The sequence below is a fragment of the Dioscorea cayenensis genome, chromosome 16, assembly GCF_009730915.1.
Source record: "Dioscorea cayenensis subsp. rotundata cultivar TDr96_F1 chromosome 16, TDr96_F1_v2_PseudoChromosome.rev07_lg8_w22 25.fasta, whole genome shotgun sequence".
Taxonomy (NCBI): domain Eukaryota; kingdom Viridiplantae; phylum Streptophyta; class Magnoliopsida; order Dioscoreales; family Dioscoreaceae; genus Dioscorea; species Dioscorea cayenensis.
The window spans coordinates 23,957,067-23,977,113 of record NC_052486.1 but is presented as its reverse complement, the minus strand read 5'-3'; the positions used below and the strand labels follow the sequence as shown (position 1 = coordinate 23,977,113).

Sequence of the window (20,047 nt, the reverse complement as noted above, 5' to 3'; positions counted from 1 at the left end):
AAAACATGTGGCATGTCAACAATGCCATGCAAACACATGCAAACAACATTAACGTGGAAATAAAATAGAAAATTACAATAAGATTAATTCTATTAGAAGGTTGTGTTGATGATATTTTAATGACTTGAAATGATGAAGGAAAGATGTGTTCCTTGAAGCAATTCCTTGATCAACAATTTAAAATTAAGGATTTTGACCATTTACACTATTTTTTGGGAAATAAAGTTATTCAGGAAGCTGGTTATATCACTTTAACACAAAAAAAGTTCACTTTGGATTTGCTTGATGAGTTCCATTGTGATTCTCTCATTCATGTATCTAGTCATCTTGTTGCTAGTCTCAAGCATAATCATGATATAGGAGATATTCTTTTAGATCCTCCAAGTTATAGCCATCTAGTTGGCAAGCTCAACTATCTCACTAACACCAAGACTGATCTTGGATATCTAGTTCAACCTTCTAGTTAATTTATATCCTCTTCTCACACATGGAGGCAGCTATTCATATTCTTAGATATCTCAAGCTAGCACAATCCTAGTCACTTCCTTCTTATGAGTTCAAACCTTTCTTTTAAACTTCAAGCTTTTTGTAATTTTGATTTGACAACTTGCCCTAGCACTAGACATTCAATTAGGGGTCATTTGTTTGGATGTAATTATAAATGCAGCGGATTTTCAGTTATAATATAACCGGAAATACTTGGTTTTCAAAATACAATGCAGTCAAATCTTGTGTTTGGTTGAATGTAACTGGAATTATTATATTATAAAATTTTATGTTTGTTTGGAAGGATTTATAAGTGTGGAATTAAAAAACACATGCGTATATATGCATATATGTATAAGAGTATATATATATATATGTATGTATAAGTATATGTATATATATATATGTATATATGCATATACATACATACATGTATATGCATATATGTATGTGTTTGTATATATGCATATATGCATATGGATATGTTTGTTTATATAAATAAATAAATATATATATATATGTATGTATATGTATATGTATAAGTATATGTATATACATACATGTATATGAGTATATGTATATTTATATATATATATGTGCATATACGTATAGGTATGTATACATATGTAAAAATACCTATGTATGTTTATATAAATACATAAATGTCTATGTATATATATATGTGTATAAGTATATGTATGCGTGTATTATGCATATGTGTATGTATATATGTTTGCCTATGTGTATATGTATATAATTTTGTATATGTATATATATATATATATATGCATATACATTATATGTGTATGCAGATGTATACACACACACACACATATATATATACATCACCTAAAGATTTTCAAATCCCGGGATTTCGACTTACTCCCAATTTGGACGTAAGTCCAAATTCATCCATTGGAGTAATTAGTTTTACTTTGGCATTTTAAAATCCCTCAAACCAAACAAAAATTTTTTGGATGTGGTATTTGAAATTACATTGTAACTTCAAATACTACAAAACAAACACTACATTAGTAACTTTTACATGATACTTGACCATAGTTCTCTCTTTTTAAATTTAAAAAAACAACACATTGTTGCCTAATCTTCTAAAGAAGTTGAATATATATGTCTATAACATGTGTATGTGCTGAATTAGCTTAGCTTACTAAATTGTTGTATTAAAATATTCTAGAAGATGAGCTCCATGCATGTGATGTTTTATTTTGTCAAAAATTGCTGCACTACTTTTGGTTTGTGAGTTAGATTAGGTGAGTAAATTAATCCTATTCATATCACACTCTTGCCAATATAAGGGCAAGAGCATGAAGGCTTTCATTGCACCATTCAGTTGAAAAGTGAGCGAGGGTGAAAGAAAAGTGGGGAAAATGGTGAGAAAGAATTAAAGAGTTTGTATTGCTTATATTATATGAGAGAAGAAATTGTTGTTCTTTTTATTAATAGAAAGCCTACAACTCCTATTTTTTTCTATAGTGAAATTCTACTTTCTTTATGGTTTTTACCCTAATTTATTTTGGGGTTTTTGGCATAAATTATGTATCCTTCATATTTATTGTTATTATTTTTAAGTATTTTTGCTACGACCCTGGTTTACCCAGTTCCATAACTTTACAACATGTTAAATAGGCTCACAATTTCGCCAATCATACATGTGCCTTTAAAATGTAATAGTTAAGCCGCTGTTCACAATGCAAAGAATCCAGTTTTTCACAAAATACTAAGTTGAGATAGTTAGCAATTTTTATTTTGTTAGTTAATAATTAGAGAGAGAGTTAGTATAGCCCAATGGTATGACACCAAAATATAAGGGAAAGGTCATAGATTCAAATTCCTCTCCGACACTACTGTTCATCTAATGTTTATACACTGTTCACCCGGAATTCTTATAGCGCTTGTCGTCTATTATTTAGATAGTTAGACATTGTCTTCATTTCAATTACTATATAAAGCCTTGTACTGCATCATTTCGTCAGCTACTACACATTCTGACATATATAGAATAATAAATCTTCTTCTTATTTCAGTGTTTTTCTGGCAATTATCTGCAAACTCTATTTTTTATTAGTTCATAATTCAGTTCTATAAAATTAATTAACCGGTGCGTGGAAGATGCATGCGGATAATGTTGCGCGTAAGAGGGTCTCAACGGGCTCCACTAGGTATCGGGACTTCACCTAATGGGAATTCAGGGCTACGGCATGGGCCGGGTAGTTATGATAGCCTATCCACATGGATATGGGTTTTGAAGTTAGTTAGATAATTAGATAAGTTGGTTACTTTAATTGGAGTCTGTTATCTGTTATCTTAATTATGTACTCAGTCGTCCGTTGTATTTAAGGAACTTATGATGAATGGAAACGGGGATCAGTTCCAGAACCGTTTTCCCCTTCCTCTTTTCTCTTCCTCTCTTCCCTTCCCCTTCTACCTCGTCCTCCTCTCACTTAAATCCCAGGATTCTCGCAACATTTGGTGCTTTCGTTGAGAGGTCACCATTGCTTTACATTCCATCAACCATTTCTTTACATTCCATCAAATTCCAGTTGACCAGAGGGTCACCATTGCTGCATTCTATATGGCGGGACCGGCCCTACAATGGTTCCAGTGGATACACCTAACAAGGCAGATGGCATCGAGGGAGGAATTCGCTCGCCAACTGGAGCTTCGGTTTGGGTCGTCCACTTTCATCAACCACCAGGCCCAACTGTTCAAACTGAGGCAGCGGTCCACCATGGGGCAGTATCTGAGCGAATTTGAGTGCCTCTCGTCTCGAACGACGAAGCTGTGCCCAGCAAGCTTGCTGAACTGCTTCCTTTCCGGCCTCCGAGAGGATATACAGAGGGAGTTATACATCCTGCGACCAAATGATCTCCACGAGGCGGTTGGCTTGGCCAAGTTGGTTGAGGAAAAATATAACGCGGGGAGACCCTCCGTCCCGTACAACCGGCCCCAACCCCACAGACCACCCACCACGGCTGCAAGAGCCCGGCTACCCAACCTCCCGCTCAGCGCCTTACCCCTAACCGAGATGGCAGCCACGGGAGAAAGGGTTGTGCTTTAACTCAGGACGCTCAGTCGTCCCCGGGCATAAATGTAGCCCTCCCCAATTCCTATGCCTTATGGTAGACGTCGCCGAGGAGGAGCCGCCGGATGATTCCGTTCCCCAAGCTGTGTTAGACCCAGAAGACGATGAGGGAACCCCAGTGACTGGGGGCGAGTCATCTCCCTCGATCTCCTCTCGATGCAGTCGACGGGCAAGTCATCCCGATCCCACACTCGAAGATCGCCGGTTCGGGTTAACGGTCGCGAGCGTCGTGGTTCTCATCGATGGAGGCTCCACGAACAACTTCATCCAAGGCCGGCTCGCGAACACCGAGCCTCACCGTCCCAACCCTCGCCGCATCTCCGGGTGATCGTGGGGAACGGCGAGTCCGTGAGGGTGCGGGGGACGAGCCGCCAAGTCGACTTGAAACTCGAGTGCCGACTTTTACCGTTGATTTGTTGTCTGCTACCAATATACTGGGCGAGCACCTAGTGCTAGGTGTGTGCAATGGTCGCGGATCGGGTCCTGTTCTCTTCGATTACCACCATCTGTGGATGGAGTTCGATCACCGAGGCAGCCGTATCCGTTTGCATGGATTATCTCACCCGACATTAAATTACATCTCCCCATCAGCCCTCGCCAAGACGGGCCACGTGCACCAGACGGCCCAGTACTGGCACCTCGAAGTCGACCACGCCGACTCGAGCGTTGAGCCCAAGGTGGGTCCCCTGTGCACAGCCGAGTTCGTCTCGTCCCTACAAGACATCCTATTGCAGTTTTCAGACATTTTCTCCAGGCCGTCAGGGCTTCCCCCACCGCGGCCACTGGATCATCGCATCCCTTTGCTTCCGGGCACGACCCCCATCAATGCCAAGCCGTATCGTTACCCATATTTCCAGAAGGCGGAGATCGAGAAGCTCGTCGGGGAGATGATCACGGAGGGGGTCATTAGACCAAGTTCGAGTCCATATTCCGCCCCGGTCCTTCTCGTCAAGAAGGGCGACGGCAGCTGGCGATTCTGCGTCGACTACCATGCGTTAAACGCGGTTACCGTTAAAGACCGGTTTCCCATTCCGACCGTGGAGGAGCTTTTCGATGAGCTTGCCGGTGCACAAATCTTCTCGGTCTGGATCTTCGGCTGGGGTTTCACCAAGTGCGCATCCACCCACCGGACATCGAAAAGACGGGCGTTTAGGACCCATGAAGGCCACTACGAGTTCCGAGTGATGCCTTTCGGTCTAACCAACGCCCGTCAACCTTCCAGGCGCTCATGAATTTGGTGTTCAAGGATGTTTTGCGCCGGTTTGTATTGGTCTTCTTCGACGACATCCTCGTCTATAGCCCGGATTGGGGCAGCCACGTCAAACACCTACAAGCAGTCTTCACCCTCCTCCGTTCTCACTGACTATTTGCTAAGCAGCAAAAGTGCGAGTTCGGCAGCATTGAGATCGGGTATCTCGGTCACAGAGTCTCGGGACTAGGGGTTGCCGTTGATCCCTCCAAAATCGCGACCATCCTAGAGTGGCCCTCGCCCAGGTCCGTGCGAGAGCTACGAGCCTTCTTGGGCCTTACCGGGTACTACCGGCGCTTCATTCGACACTATGCCTCCATCGCCGTGCCGCTTACCAACCTCATTCGGAAAGAAGCCTTCGTTTGGTCCCCGGAAGCTTCCACCGCCTTCCAGAACTTGAAGGCCTCCTTGACTGAGACGCCGGTCCTACAGCTACCGGATTTCTCTCACCCCTTCGAGGTTCAGACCGACGAGTCCGGCAGTGGGATCGGAGCGGTGTTAGCCCAAAAGGGGCGGCCAATCGCCTTCTTCAAAGAAGCCCTTGAGCGGCAAACTCCGAGCTTCCTCCACGTATAGTCAGCGAGATGTTCGCCATCACCGAATCTATCAAGAAATGGCGGCACTATCTCCTTGGGCGGCGATTCACCATGACTCACGAGATCACCAGAGCTTGAGGGCTCTCGTCCACCAGACCATACAAACACCGGAGCAGCAACGTTGGCTCACCAAGTTGCTCGGCTACGACTTCGACATCTTGTACAAGCCAGGCGCTTTGAATGGTCCAGTAGACGCCCTCTCCCGCTTGCATTCTCCAGCCATGCATGCTATCAGCGCGTCCACCCGCCCCCTCACGGCGTTATGAGATGCCCTTCGGCAAAGCTACACAAGTCACCCTGCACTAACCAAACTCTTCCGTTCTGTGCAGGACCATCCCGACAACCATCCTCATCACTCTATCAAGGACGGCGTCCTCCTTTATAAAGGCCGTGCATTGGTTCCTGCCGAATCCGCACTCCAGCAGCTGCTCCTCGCGGAGTTCCATAATTCGGCCATCGGAGGGCATGCGGGCATCCAGCGGACCTACGCCCGACTGGCGAGTGTGTTTTATTGGCCAGAGCTCCGCCGCTCGGTCAAGGAATTTGTCAATCGTTGCACCGTCTGCCAAACCACCAAGCCGTTCAACATCGCCCCTCAAGGCCTACTTCAACCGCTCCCCATTCCGGGCAAAATATGGGACTCCCTGTCCCTCGACTTCATCACCCAACTACCGCCATCCTCTGGAAAAACCACTATCCTGGTAGTCGTCGATCGACTATCCAAGAACGCCCATTTCTCGGCCCTGGGTCCACAGAGTTCAGCACCCCAAGTTGCTTCTATCTTCGTCCGAGACATCGTACGACTCCATGGGTTCCCGACCTCCATCGTATCTGACCGAGACCCCATCTTTATGAGTGCCTTCTGGAAGGAGCTGTTCCGCCTACAGGGGACGTCCCTAGCCATGAGTAGTGCCTACCACCCCCAGACCGACGGCCAAACAGAAGTCCTAAATCGCTGCCTGGAAGACTACCTCCGCTGCTTTGTAGCTGATCAGCCTCGCCAATGGCTCTCCTACTTACCTTGGGCCGAATGGCACTACAACACTTCATGGCATTCGGCTATCAAGATGACTCCCTACGAAGCAGTCTATGGACGCGCGCCTCCCTCGCTGCTCGACTACCTCACGGGAGCGTCCTCCGTTGCGCAAATTGATGATCTGCTTACTGACCGTACCGCTATGATCCAGGTCCTGCGCAACAACCTTCAACAGGCACAACAACGGATGCGCGCACAAGCCGATGGCCACCGCCGAGACGTGACCTTCCAGGTCGACGACTGGGTATTCCTCCGACTGCAGCCTTACCGACAATCTTCTGTGGCCCATCGACGGAATGATAAGCTATCACGACGATTCTATGGGCCCTACCGCATCCTGGAACGAGTTGGCCACGTCGCTTATAGACTCGAACTTCCACCCGGGGCGCGTATTCACGATGTCTTCCACGTCTCCAAGTTGAAGCGGTGTCACGGAGATCCCCCCCAGCAGCCTACCCCTTTCCCGTCTCAATTGATCAAGGATCGCCCTCTCATCGACCCCACTGCCATCCTAAACTCCCGAATTATCCTTATTCGTGGTCGCCCACACTATCAGCTACTCGTCAGGTGGGAGCAACAACCAGCCTCTGACGCCACCTGGGAACCTCTCCATGATTTTCGAAGAGATTTCCCCGACTTCCACCTTGAGGACAAGGTGCTTTTCCCAGGCGGGCCAAATGTTGCGCGTAAGAGGGTCTCAACGGGCTCCACTAGGTATCGGGACTTCACCTAATGGGAATTCAGGGCTACGGCATGGGCCGGGTAGTTATGATAGCCTATCCACATGGATATGGGTTTTGAAGTTAGTTAGATAATTAGATAAGTTGGTTACTTTAATTGGAGTCTGTTATCTGTTATCTTAATTATGTACTCAGTCGTCCGTTGTATTTAAGGAACTTATGATGAATGGAAACGGGGATCAGTTCCAGAACCCTTTTCCCCTTCCTCTTTTCTCTTCCTCTCTTCCCTTCCCCTTCTACCTCGTCCTCATCTCACTTAAATCCCAGGATTCTCGCAACAGATAAAAACAATTTCGTTATTGATTGGGTGGTGGGGATCTGCTTGTCTTAGTGTACCCGATGCTCGGTTTATTCCGGACAGTCACATGCAAGCTTAGCTGCCATGAGCATATGATTTTGATTTTATTAGATGATCGATCAGTCCATGCAAGCCTGGATATAATTTCCTTTTTGTTGGGTGAATGAATGAATAATTTGTTAATTAGCTATTATGTGAATAGGATGAGGATGGGAGGAGTACGTTGGAGTACTACAGCTGCTAGTTGTGGATCCAGCTTTGCATGATTGCCTGGGCAGGATCGAATAAATATTTTTATGTTGCAATCCAGCCATTACTGTTTACCAGCACTTTGTGGTCAGGCCAACATCCACACTGTTGGGATGACTTGAATCAAGTCTTCAATCTGTGTCTGTCTTTGTTCCATTATGGGCTTTCTGTTTCTGGGCCTTGTTGTTTTCTCTGGGTCCAGTAAAACTGTTTTGGTAGTGTATATATATACACCCCTATACATGTAAAGAAAGTAGTGATAACTTTCTGGTAGCCCTAATAACATTCTGTTTTTCTCCCCAAATCTGTGTGTGCGTTTTTCTTGTTTGCAGGCGAGGCTGTTGTAGATCCAGCAGAAGTAGAAGTAGCAGATTCATAAACTGGTATCAGAGCTTTGGTTCGTACTAGAATTTGGATCTCACAACAAGATGTCTGCGCTGAACATCAAGATCGACAAGTTCACCGGTAGAAATAGTTTCAGTCTGTGGCAGATCAAGATGCGAGCTTTGCTGAAACAACAAGGCCTGTGGAGTCCGTTGATGAAGACGAAATCGGACTCTGTTGATGCAGAGTCTATGTGTATGGAGGAAAAGGCTCACTCGACAATCATGCTGTGCCTAGCAGATGATGTCATCACAGAGATCGTCGATGAAGAAACTGCTGCGGGGTTGTGGGTTAAACTTGAAAGTCTCTATATGACGAAGTCTTTAACCAACAAGTTGCTCTTGAAGCAACGTCTGTTCAGTCTGCGTATGCAGGAAGGTACTCCTCTCCGAGAACATTTAGATCAATTAAATACGATTCTTCTTGACTTGCGTAATATTGATGTTAAAATTGAGGATGAGGATGCTGCGTTGATTTTGTTAGTGTCTCTACCTTTGTCGTATGAGAATTTTGTTCAGTCTTTTATTGTCGGCAAAGATACTGTGACTCTAGAAGAAGTAAGATCAGCACTGCATACTAGAGAGCTGCGCCATAAGGCAGCTGGAAATATTACAGATAGTCAGGCTGCTGGACTAGTTGTCAGTAGTAGTAAAGGAAAGTTTGGGAAAAAGAAGTCTGAAAGCAAGAAGCAGTTCCCTAAAGGTCCCAAGTCAGATGATGTCTGTAACTACTGCAAGGAAAAGGGTCACTGGAAATCTGATTGTCCCAAGAAGAAGAAGCAGCAAGAAAAACAGCAGGCTTCAGCCTCAGTTGCAGAAGAGGAAGCAATACAATCTGAGGAAGATCTGGCTCTGATTGCAAATGAATCAACACATCACTCTGATGTGTGGGTTCTTGACTCTGGGGCATCCTATCACATATGTCCAAACAGGGAATGGTTTACAACATATGAGCAGATAGATGGTGGAAATGTCTTGATGGCTAATAGTTCTGTTTGCAAGGCTGTTGGGATTGGTTCTATTAAGATCAGGACGCATGCTGGAAAAATTGCTACATTGAACCAAGTCAGGCACGTTCCACACATGACGAAGAATCTGATATCACTTAGTGTACTAGACAGTAAGGGTTTCAGTTTCAGAGGAGAAGGTGGAGAATTGTGCATCAGTAAAGGTTCATCAGTAGTTCTCAAAGGAGCTAAGCATGGTACCCTGTATATTTTACAAGGTTCTACGCTAACAGGTTCTGCCGCTGCTAATGTTGCATCCTCTGAAGATCACAGGTCTGATATGACCAAGCTATGGCATTTTAGGCTTGGTCATATGAGTGAAAAGGGAATGCAGATTCTGTCAAAACGTAATCTTCTTGAAGGCCACAAGGTCACAAGTCTTGGACTTTGTGAACATTGTGTTTTCGGTAAATTGCATCGCAAGAAGTTTGGGAAAGCAATTCATGGGACAAAGGGAACACTTGATTATATTCACTCTGACTGTTGGGGTCCTTCATGAGTTGAATCTTTGGGAGGCTGTCGGTTCTTCTTATCCATGATTGATGATTATTCAAGGATGACTTGGGTAATCGTTATGAAGGAAAAGGGTGAAGTTTTCAAGAATTTCAAACAGTGGAAGGCTTTAGTGGAAAATCAAACAGGAAAGAAGATCAAAAGGCTGAGAACTGATAATGGTCTGGAATTCTGTTCAAAGGAGTTTGATGAGTTCTGCAAAGATGAAGGAATTGCTCGGCATCACACAGTTCGAGATACACCACAACAAAATGGTGTAGCAGAACGTATGAATAAAACACTTCTGGAAAGAGCACGATGTATGCTTTTTCAATCTCTGGTTTTGCCAAGGAGATTACGGGCGAGGCGATAAGCACGACTTGTTTCCTAATCAATCGCGCACCTCATACAGGTATAGACTGTAAGATACCTTATGAAGTGTTGTCTGGTATGTCTCCTAATTACTCAAGCTTGAAGGCTTTTGGCTGCATTGCGTACTATCATGTTAGTGAAGGCAAGTTAGAGCCAAGGGCTAAAAAGGGAGTATTTCTGGGATATGGAGTTGGGGTTAAAGGGTATAGAATTTGGTCACCCTCAGAAAAAAGAGTTATACTTAGTAGAAGTGTAATTTTTGATGAAAATTCTATACTAAACCCCTCTGTGAAGACTGTTGTTGAACAAGATATAAGTATTGATAAACAGGTGGAGTTACAAGTCACTCAAAGTGGTTTTGAATCACAGCAGAAATTTGACAATCATCAACAACTATCTTTTTGAAGTCGAACCCTGCTGCGAAATAGATGATCCGAATATACTTCACTTGAAAGTCTTGCACCTATCTCTCATCTCTGCGATGAGAAACTCAACAACATGGTATTGCTTATGATCGTACAAGGAGGGTGGGAGTTCAACCTCCCAGTAGGTATCGAGATTGTGTAAGCTATGCTTTTCAAGTTGCTGAGGAGGTGGTGCATTCGAGCCCTCCACCTACAAAGAAGCTGTTTCAGGTAGCGAGTCAGCTCATTGGCTTGCTGCAATGAGTGAAGAAATAGAATCATTACACAAGAGCGCACTTGGGAATTGGTCAAACAACCACCGGAGAGAAAGATTGTGACTTGCAAATGGGTTTTTTTAAAAGGAAGGAAGGAACTCTTCCATCCGAGGGCATCAAGTATAAAAGCACGTGTTGTTGCTAGAGGGTTCACTCAAAGAGAAGGAGTAGACTACATCGAGATTTTTCTCACCGAGTGGTTGAGACACACCTCTATTAGGGTGCTACTAGCAATGGTTGTACATCAGGACTTAGAACTTGAGCAACTAGACGTGAAGACAGCCTTTCTACATGGAGAGTTAGAAGAAGAGATTTATATGACTCAGCCAGAAGGATTCTATACTCTGGGAAAAGAAGATCATGTATGCAAGTTGAAGAAGTCCTCGTATGGATTAAAGCAATCTCCAAGGCAATGGTATAAAAGGTTTGACAGTTACATGATTGAGCATGGTTACAACAGAAGTCAATATGATTGTTGTGTATATCATAAGAAGCTTGAAGGTGGTTCAATGATTTACTTGATTCTGTATGTAGATGATATGCTCATAGCTGCGAGGAACAAGGCTGATATACAGAAGTTGAAAAGTCTTCTTAGTGCAGAGTTTGAGATGAAAGACTTGGGTGTAGCACACAAAATTCTGGGAATGGAGATTTTCAGGGATAGAGATCAGAAGAAGCTTTTCTTATCACAGAAGAGATATATTGAGAAGATATTATCCAGATTTGGCATGTCTACAGCAAAGCCTTTGAATACTCCAAGTGCAGTAAATGCCCAACTATCTGTTACGTTAGCACCTCAGTCAAAAGCAGAAATAGAATATATGGCTAAAGTTCCATATTCTAGTGCAGTGGGCAGTCTGATGTATGCCATGGTCTGCACTAGACCTGATCTGGCACAAGCAGTCAGTGTTGTTAGCAGATTTATGGCTAATCCTGGGAAGGAACACTGGTTGGCAGTAAAGCGAATTTTTCGTTATCTAAGAGGTACATCTGATGTTGGTCTCATATATGGAGGTGACAAAGAGTGTCTGGTTGCAGGGTATTCAGATTCTGATTATGCTGGAGATGTTGATAGTAGGAGATCAATGACTGGTTATGTTTTCACTCTTGGGCAATCGGTAGTCAATTGGAAAGCAACTCTACAACCTACAGTGACTCTGTCTACCACCGAAGCAGAGTATATGGCACTAACAGAGGCTGCTAAAGAGGGAATTTGGCTAAAGGGATTAGTTGGAGATCTTGGTCTACATCAGGAGCATGCTAATATATATTGTGACAGTCTCAGTGCAATATGTTTAGCCAAGGATCAAGTCCACCATGACAAAAACAAAAACACATTGATGTCCGATATCACTTCTTGAGATCTGAAACAAGGATTAAAGTGAAGAAGATTGGCACGGTGACAACCCTAGCGATATGTTTTACTAAAGGCGAGTTCCTCATAGTAAATTCAAGCATTGTTTGGATTTACTAAATGTTCTGAGTTCGATAGACCTTTTTGGGCATTGCATTTGGTACTTAGGGATAATTCGATGGTGAAAGAAGACTACGAGTACATCTGGCACTTCATTAGTGCGTCTGTTACATCTGTTCTTGGAGAAGATTCAAGTCAAGGGGGAGATTGTTGGGATGCCTTGAATCAAGTCTTCAATCTGTGTCTGTCTTTGTTCCATTATGGGCTTTTCGTTTCGGGCCTTGTTGTTTTTCTCCCGGGTCGATAGAAAACTGTTTTGGTAGTGTATATATATACACCCCTATACATGTAAAGAAAGTAGTGATAACTTTCTGGTAGCCCTAATAACATTCTGTTTTTCTCCCCAAATCTGTGTGTGCGTTTTTCTTGTTTGCAGGCGAGGCTGTTGTAGATCCAGCAGAAGTAGAAGTAGCAGATTCATACACACGGAGTTCAAAGTTTGAAGTCCATGCCGCGAACAGATCATACAGGTCTCAATGGTCAAGCGCGTGTTAGTTATTGGGCTTAATTAGTCCCAACTCGCAAGTGATCAATTGAACGTACGTGGAAAGCAACAGTAGCATTAGCATTAGTTTTGTCCCTTGGCATCACGGAAATGACAGTATCCCTATCAATTCACTGGCCCCCAGAGCAATCAAAGTCATTTGCCTTCTAAAATTAAAGGGAGATCTTGGGGTTCAATTTTTCAAGATTTTCCTGCCCATCAAGCCCCACTCGGTATATATTGTTTATATATGTATACGCTGATCGACCTTCCTGGCCTTCTGCTGTCAATTGTCACTGACATTAATGTAAGATAGGATCCATATCTTCTTTTTGACAACTATATATGGACCACACACACTGCAAAAAAAAAGGCTTAATTACATAGATATATATAGCAACCGGTACCTATCATGGGTAATTAGAATCAAACAGTTAGCTCTGCTATATCTGAAATGCGGGCACATTCAATTCATTCTATCATTGGTGGCAATTGTAATGCGCGCAGTAAAAGTTCATTAGTTTTAATAATTTAAGATTTATGGTGGAGACTTCACTTTGAAAAGCCACAAAACCACTAAATCCCGTCCATAGACTATAAATGAAAACCAGATAACTGGCTAACCGATATATATATATATATATATGATGGATTAAGATATTGATAATTGAACCTTTTCCTGGAAAGAGCCATTCTCTTACTTTACACTTTACAGTGAAGATGGCAATAAGCTGCGCATTAATTAATTGAACATGTGCATCACTTCTTTTCTTTGCCCTTCACCCTAAGATTAGGCCAGTCATTAATTATATATATATTCTGACGGTCTGACCCACAACCTTTCAAAACCAATGTCTCTCTCCACCACGTGCTAATTACTTATTTGTTCTCCGGTAAATATTATTTTATACTCATATCAACCAATCTCCATATGCACTTTATTATATATATATTTATTTATTTATTTATGTATTTATATCAATTTGTCAAGTGCAGCCATTGGTAATAGAGATAGATATTATTTTACGGAAATAATTAGACGATACCACCGGCCTAATGGCCTAGTGGTACTGGGTCCCCAAGAGTTTCATGGAGGTCGTGCGTTCGAGCCTTGCTCCACGCGATGCTTTGTGCTTGGGTGAAAGTGCTATGGAGTGATGCTCTGGCGTCTGTCCTTGACTTCCCTAGTGGGGGGACCGTTATGTTTATCATCATATGTCAAAAAAATAAATAAATAAATAAATAATTAGATGATATTATTGCACAAGCTTTAGGCAAGTAAGTAGGTGTGAGGCTCACAAACATAGCTATTGAGATTATTTATATATATTATTACTTATACTCTTAAAAGTATGTCATTATTTATGATTCGAATTCTTATTATTTATGAAAAATTTTAATAAAAATTTGATTATTAATAGATTATTTAATCATTAATTACTGTACTATTATTTATAAATATAATATTATTATTCCATCAAATAATTATTATTATTGGATTGAAATACTACAGTTGATCATAAATTTTTTTGTAAATTTTAAATCTGCCAATGTTCATAGATCACGAACCCTATATGTGTGGGATGGAAATGATATGTATTTTTATGATTACGGCACGTAAAATTAGTTACTTACTCGACATGACCATTTCCCAACAATTAATTATCATTATATTTTACTAAGGTCAACTTGAGTAATGCTGCACAGTTCCAAAGATTAATAGGGAGAAGAAGGAAATTTCCTGTCCCTCGAAAGATGCACGGACAGCAATGTCTATTACTGACTTGACATACCAACAAATCTAATGTTTAAAGTGTTATCTGTGCATTGACAGCTAATTAGCATCAGTAACATGCAGTCCTAATTAACCCGCTCGCATGTACAAGCATGCCTGTAAAATTGTCAACTATTGCCGGTCAAAACGAAAGTCCTAAAGCGCATGCGTATTGTTTACTACTGTTGATGAGGAATTTCACATGAATCTTGATTTTTCTTCTTTTAGGTTTTAGTCTCATCAGGGGACACCCAGGGCAATGAATCAGCTTACCTTTTTCTTACATGCTCTCCACGCCGTTTTCCATTTTTGAAAAGGTGGATAAACCATAACATTAATTAAAAGAACCAAGGTTACAATAAAGGTAAACACCTTCCACTAGATGTGGAAACAAAAGCAAAAGAGCAGAAATGGAGGAACAACTGGTCTCCTCCTAACCCAAAATAAAACAAAAAGCTACTCCTCACCACCGATCTGATCAACCTCACTGAGCTCCTCCACCCTCGGCCCCGGGAACTCTAAGCTGCGACGAATGCACCTCAAGGAGTCATCCGGGTCTTCCTTGATCATCGTCCCGGTGTCGAAGAACACCAAAGCAATAACATGCGATCAATTTTTCATAATAATATCCCTGTCTTTGGCAATACATTGGCATTAAACACACGATCGTTTCTAGCAGTCCCAAACATTCCACACAATCGCTTTCACCATCGGATCACCAACGCCCCTCTGGGCCTGACGCAAGGACCTCCTCCAAGAGTCCCAAAGCGTTGTCATCGAGTCAGGCGGTTCAGGGAATTGCAACAAACTACGAGTGGGCCCCAAACGCTACGTGCAGCGAGGCAGTAAGAAAAAGATGATCCACCGATTCTACACCCTTGTGGCAGAGAACACAAGTTGCCGTAGGCAACTTGTTACATCTTCGCTTCTCAAGGTTTTCGAGGGAAGAGATACGGTTTTTCCAGACTAACCAATTGAAAAGATTTATCTTTTTCGGACATCTACTTTTCCAGAAAAACCACGCAACCGGGCAACGTAGGCCCCCATCCATCAGAAAGTTGTACAATGACTTCACTGAGAAAACACCATTCCCAGTGAGCTTCCAAGATTTAATGTCCCTATCTCCATCCATTTTTTTGAGTTTTTTTTACTATCCAAGTTTAATGGATGCTTTATTTCTTTCTCTCTCTCTCTCTCTCTCTTTCTATTGTTTTTTTAATGTATCATCTATTTTAATATTAATATATATGATTTATTTTTAAATAAAAAATAAATCATATATATATAATTCGCACTCCCTCCCCTAAGAAAGGATGATTTGACCAACTGTTTGTATTTTTTTTAATAATAAATACGTGAGGTCAATTGTGCCGAGGCTTCCCATTGTTAGAAACTTAGAAGTACTGATTTAACTTCCAAAAGATTAATTAATTATTAGCCTTACGCATGCTTGGTTGTAAGCCACAAAAAACAGCATTAATTAGGGAGCTGACTTCTGTGGGATTAGAGAGAGTATTAATTATTAAAACTAGGCCATATTTAAAAACTTAGAGAGAGAGAGTCAAAGTCATGGCCAGCTCCAAACTTGTTAATTAAGGCCGTTTATGAGCAATTTTCAACGGTTGACCTTTCCATCATATTCATGGTTCTCCATAAATTATATTATTGGTAATAGTACTGTTACTGTTTCCAACTTTGAAAGAAAGAGCGCTTCAACATCACATGATGCTTAGATTGGAATCATCGGATCGGATCGGATCGGATCTCTTTTATTCTTGTTTTATTTGGACGGACTTACCTCTTTTGGGCATGGAAATATGAAACTCTATCTGTACACAGTGATTTGATTGTGCGGTGCTTCCGTACGTGTCTATGTACGTTGGTGAATGCTTGGTTTGAAAAGAAGAACTTCAACAGTCACCAACCACGCCTCTGCACGGATGGTGCCAAGTCTTTTCAGTAAACACCCCCTTTAATTTTGATCTTAATCTAAATTAAATAAGGCCCACATCTGATGTAATAGCTTAGTGGCCTTCCCAAGACCCACCACTAAATTGAATGGAGGCCCATATCCTTAAGATTGGCTTATTTATTTTTAATTTAAACATACAATATATTTATCTATACAATGGATAAACTATATGGCTTTATTAAATTACAAACAACTCACAAGATGATTCAAAAAAAAATATATAAAAAAAAAACACTAATCATACAAATGATATGGCAAAATATAAAGGCAGGTTACTCAAAAATCTTCTACTCCAAGTCATCAATCCAATTATAATGGAGTTGCGCATCCAAGATGAAAGAGATGTTGCTTTACGAGCGGGAACCAACCTTAACATGTTTTGTCTATTTGAAGCCAAGATATACAATGTAATAAATTATTTTAAAATAAACATGTTATTTATTTAAAATATATTTTATTTTGTTATATCTAAATATTCCAAGCCAAAGAATGGCAAGGTGGGTGAGTCCTATGTTAATCATATTGGATGTTTATTTCCATATTCAAACATGTAATTTTCTTTTACAATTGAAATTTTAAAATCTAAAGCTAAATAAAGTTATTGCGATGTATTATATATATATTGAAAATGGTGATAAACATTTGTCTTTATGACACGTAAGTGTGGGATGTAACATCACCTGTAAATTTATTCTATTTTACGTACCATACGCGAGATTTATTTTTAATACTACTAACTACTTGAACAAAGTAGTTTTGGCTTAGATATACATTTCCTATCTATATATTATACCTATGCATATATAATCATAATGAAAGTACTGTAAATCCCTGCCTATTACAGACGACTTGTCAAGCTAATCAAGCTGTTTGGGGAGGAATTGGATGGGCCGACAGGCCACAATTAATGAGCTTGCAATTTGCATTACACTTTACTTATTTTTGAGAATGACTAGGAACTTGGTGCCCCACTGGCCATCTTGGTGCCCCACATGTCATGTATAAAAGATACTATTATAGACATTATGCCAAATATGTATGAATATACATTTTAACAAGGTTGTGGTTTACATTTTTTTTTCTAATAAAAAATATATACATCATATATTCAGCACATGGTTGTTTGACTCAATTGAGTAAATGAGAAATATAAAACAGCATGAGTGTATTTGAATTAATTCTGTTTTAGATATGCTTTACAATTTCTCGGATCACAGGTATACATGGATCAAAACTCTGTAATAATACGAGTCTTTTTTTTTTTTTTCTTCTGAGTTTTCAGTAGTTTATGGGCCGTGGGGGCACACCAAAAAAATAAATAAAAATAAAAAGGAGACATCCTTTATTATTGAGCAGGCCGAGGAGGAGCAATTGCAACCATATGCTAATAATCCTTGTGCCATTCTTCTTGTTGTTGTTGTTGGTGGTGTTCTTCTTCTTCTTTTATATATGCTTATGCTAATGCTAATGCTAATGCTAATGCTAATAATTTGTTAACACGATTAATAAATGGGTCTACGTACCCTCTATGCAGGTGCTGTACTAGTTGTCTTGTTGCTGTCCCCAAGTGTTGCCGTGGTGTGGTGGTGGTGGTGGTGGTGGTGGTGGTGGTGCAGAGGTAACGATTTGCTGATCATTTTGGTGGTGTGCATCAAGGCCAGTATGGATAGGGTTGTGGCCAGAACCAGTACACCAGCCCCAACGTAAACTCCATCTTTCACCACGTAGCACTTGCCATCCAACCAACCTTTCCCATATCTCTGTCTTGCATTCATGCTCGACCCCGCGCCCAACAAAATTGCTGCTAATCCGAAGCTTACCCTACAATAATACATCATCAACACATGATAATAATGATGACATTTAATTGTGTCGGGCCGGCCTAGTAGTAGCCTACTCAATTAATTTAACTATATATATATATATATATATGCTGGAGTCTGGACTACTCATCAACCCCTTCCTTCCGTTCATCACTTTATTGCATTTTATTAATTAATTAATTTTAATTGCAATGAACAACCTCTTCATAATAATAATAATAATAATAATTAATTGACATATATATATATGCGCTTGCCTAACCTATTATTTTCATTTAATTGGCCCATGAAATGTTTGAAGAACTCTTTTAAGAATTATTGGATGGGTGGGTGGTAAGTCTCAGTTGTTCTGGGTGTTAATTTAATTAAGAAAAGGAACTTAAATAAATTAAGAAAGAAAAAAAAAACCACCTACCAAGAGAGGAGGAGGAAGCCAATGGCAAGCATGTGGTTGGTTGTTCCTGGCGCTGTTAGCCCTCCTGACTTTCTGTGCTTGGGGCAAATTCTAGCTGCGGCCATCGATGTCCCAATCATCTGGGCGATGGAGAGGCAGACCAGCGCAGTAATTCCCAGCCCCAAAGCCGGGCTTTGCCGGAGAGCGCATAAACTCCCGTCCAATCTCATCTCCTTGGCCTTTTACATATAACAATCATAAGAAGAGATGAGATGAGATGTTTGAAGCACAATAAAATATATATATATATATATATCCAATTGATAATCATAATTAACAAGGAATTAATAAGAGGTTCACCTTGGCTTTCTTGAACTCCGCTGCGATGCAACATGAGAAGGACACCGAGCCCAGGAAAAGGACCATTAGAAGCACGGCCCTCCTCCCATACGCTGCTTCTAATTTATCCATCAATTAAATTACTAATTACTCTGAATTGAACGGAATAAGCTATACCAACCACCCCGGAGAATTGCTGATGATTTTTGGAAAAGGAAAAAATAAAAAATTAAAGAGGAGGAAGCGGTGGAGGATCAATTGAAATAAAGGCACAGTTTTCTTCTTCAATGTGAGATTCTTCCACCACTGTAAAGAAGGCCAAAAGTGGTGTAGGTGTTGCGTCCTCTAACTAATACCAATTTCCGGGAAAGTTGTTGTTTTCCAGACTTTTCTGAAAAGGATTTCGTTGCTTGGAGACACGGGCAGATCCTGCTCCTGCTCCTGCTCCTGCTCCTGCCCCTGCTCCTCCTGCCTTTTATCATCTGAAGAAGAACAACTATAACAACAAACCCAAGAAGTTGAAAAGGCTTTGAAATTTCCTCCTGTTCCCATAGCCCAGTCCGCCTCCCTTGGATGAAGCCGGTCAACGGCGTGCATCGCTCAATCCGACCATCCTACTAATTTAAACAACCAAGACCATTCTAAAAAGTAATTAACCAAGAAGACCCTCCATCAATCATCATCTTCTTTTGTATGTATTTGTCAACGTTGTATACGTCTATACATGTGTACCATTGCATTGAGGCTAGGATACCCTTTTTGGGGAAGAGGGTGGGGTGAGCCCACTAAAGGCCCGAGGACGTCTGTAATCTCGGTGGAATAAATGGAGATGGGGTATGCACGCAGTGCTAGAATCACCCATCTGCAACCATTATTCATAACTCCCAAAATGTCGCTGTAGAGAATCGACTCTCACCACTCGGTGAGGAGTCTATCGAGCACTGCATGTCTAAATAGGGCCGAAAGATCGTTGGTGGCTAGGATACCTTTTCCTCTGAAGGACCTTTTCTCAATAGTCAATAGGTGTGATATATAATTCATATCAGCTGCAATAAAATAAAAATTAAATTAAATTAAGGAGAACACCCCCCACCCAC

The 20,047-nt window shown here is 41.4% G+C and overlaps 1 protein-coding gene across 1 annotated transcript; it reads right to left on the bottom strand.

Annotated features, from left to right (window-relative positions):
• Nucleotides 1-17,531: 17,531 nt before the first annotated feature.
• LOC120278810 (protein MODIFYING WALL LIGNIN-1) lies at nt 17,532-19,630 on the bottom strand. Its single transcript, XM_039285545.1, has 3 exons — nt 18,972-19,630; nt 18,633-18,850; nt 17,532-18,215 (listed from the first exon to the last, which is right to left on the bottom strand). The coding sequence occupies exons 1-3, from the start codon at nt 19,080-19,082 to the stop codon at nt 17,921-17,923; spliced, it is 624 nt and encodes a 207-aa protein (XP_039141479.1). The 5' UTR covers nt 19,083-19,630; the 3' UTR covers nt 17,532-17,920.
• Nucleotides 19,631-20,047: the final 417 nt, after the last annotated feature.

Excerpts from the sequence above, each read along its gene's own strand:
- LOC120278810 (XM_039285545.1), bottom strand. The coding sequence starts at position 19,082 with ATGGATAAATTAGAAGCAGCGTATGGGAGGAGGGCCGTGCTTCTAATG. Across the intron at positions 18,851-18,971 it reads CGGAGTTCAAGAAAGCCAAG|GCCAAGGAGATGAGATTGGA; the intron begins GTGAACCTCTTA and ends TATATGTAAAAG. Across the intron at positions 18,216-18,632 it reads GGCTTCCTCCTCCTCTCTTG|GGTAAGCTTCGGATTAGCAG; the intron begins GTAGGTGGTTTT and ends GTATTATTGTAG.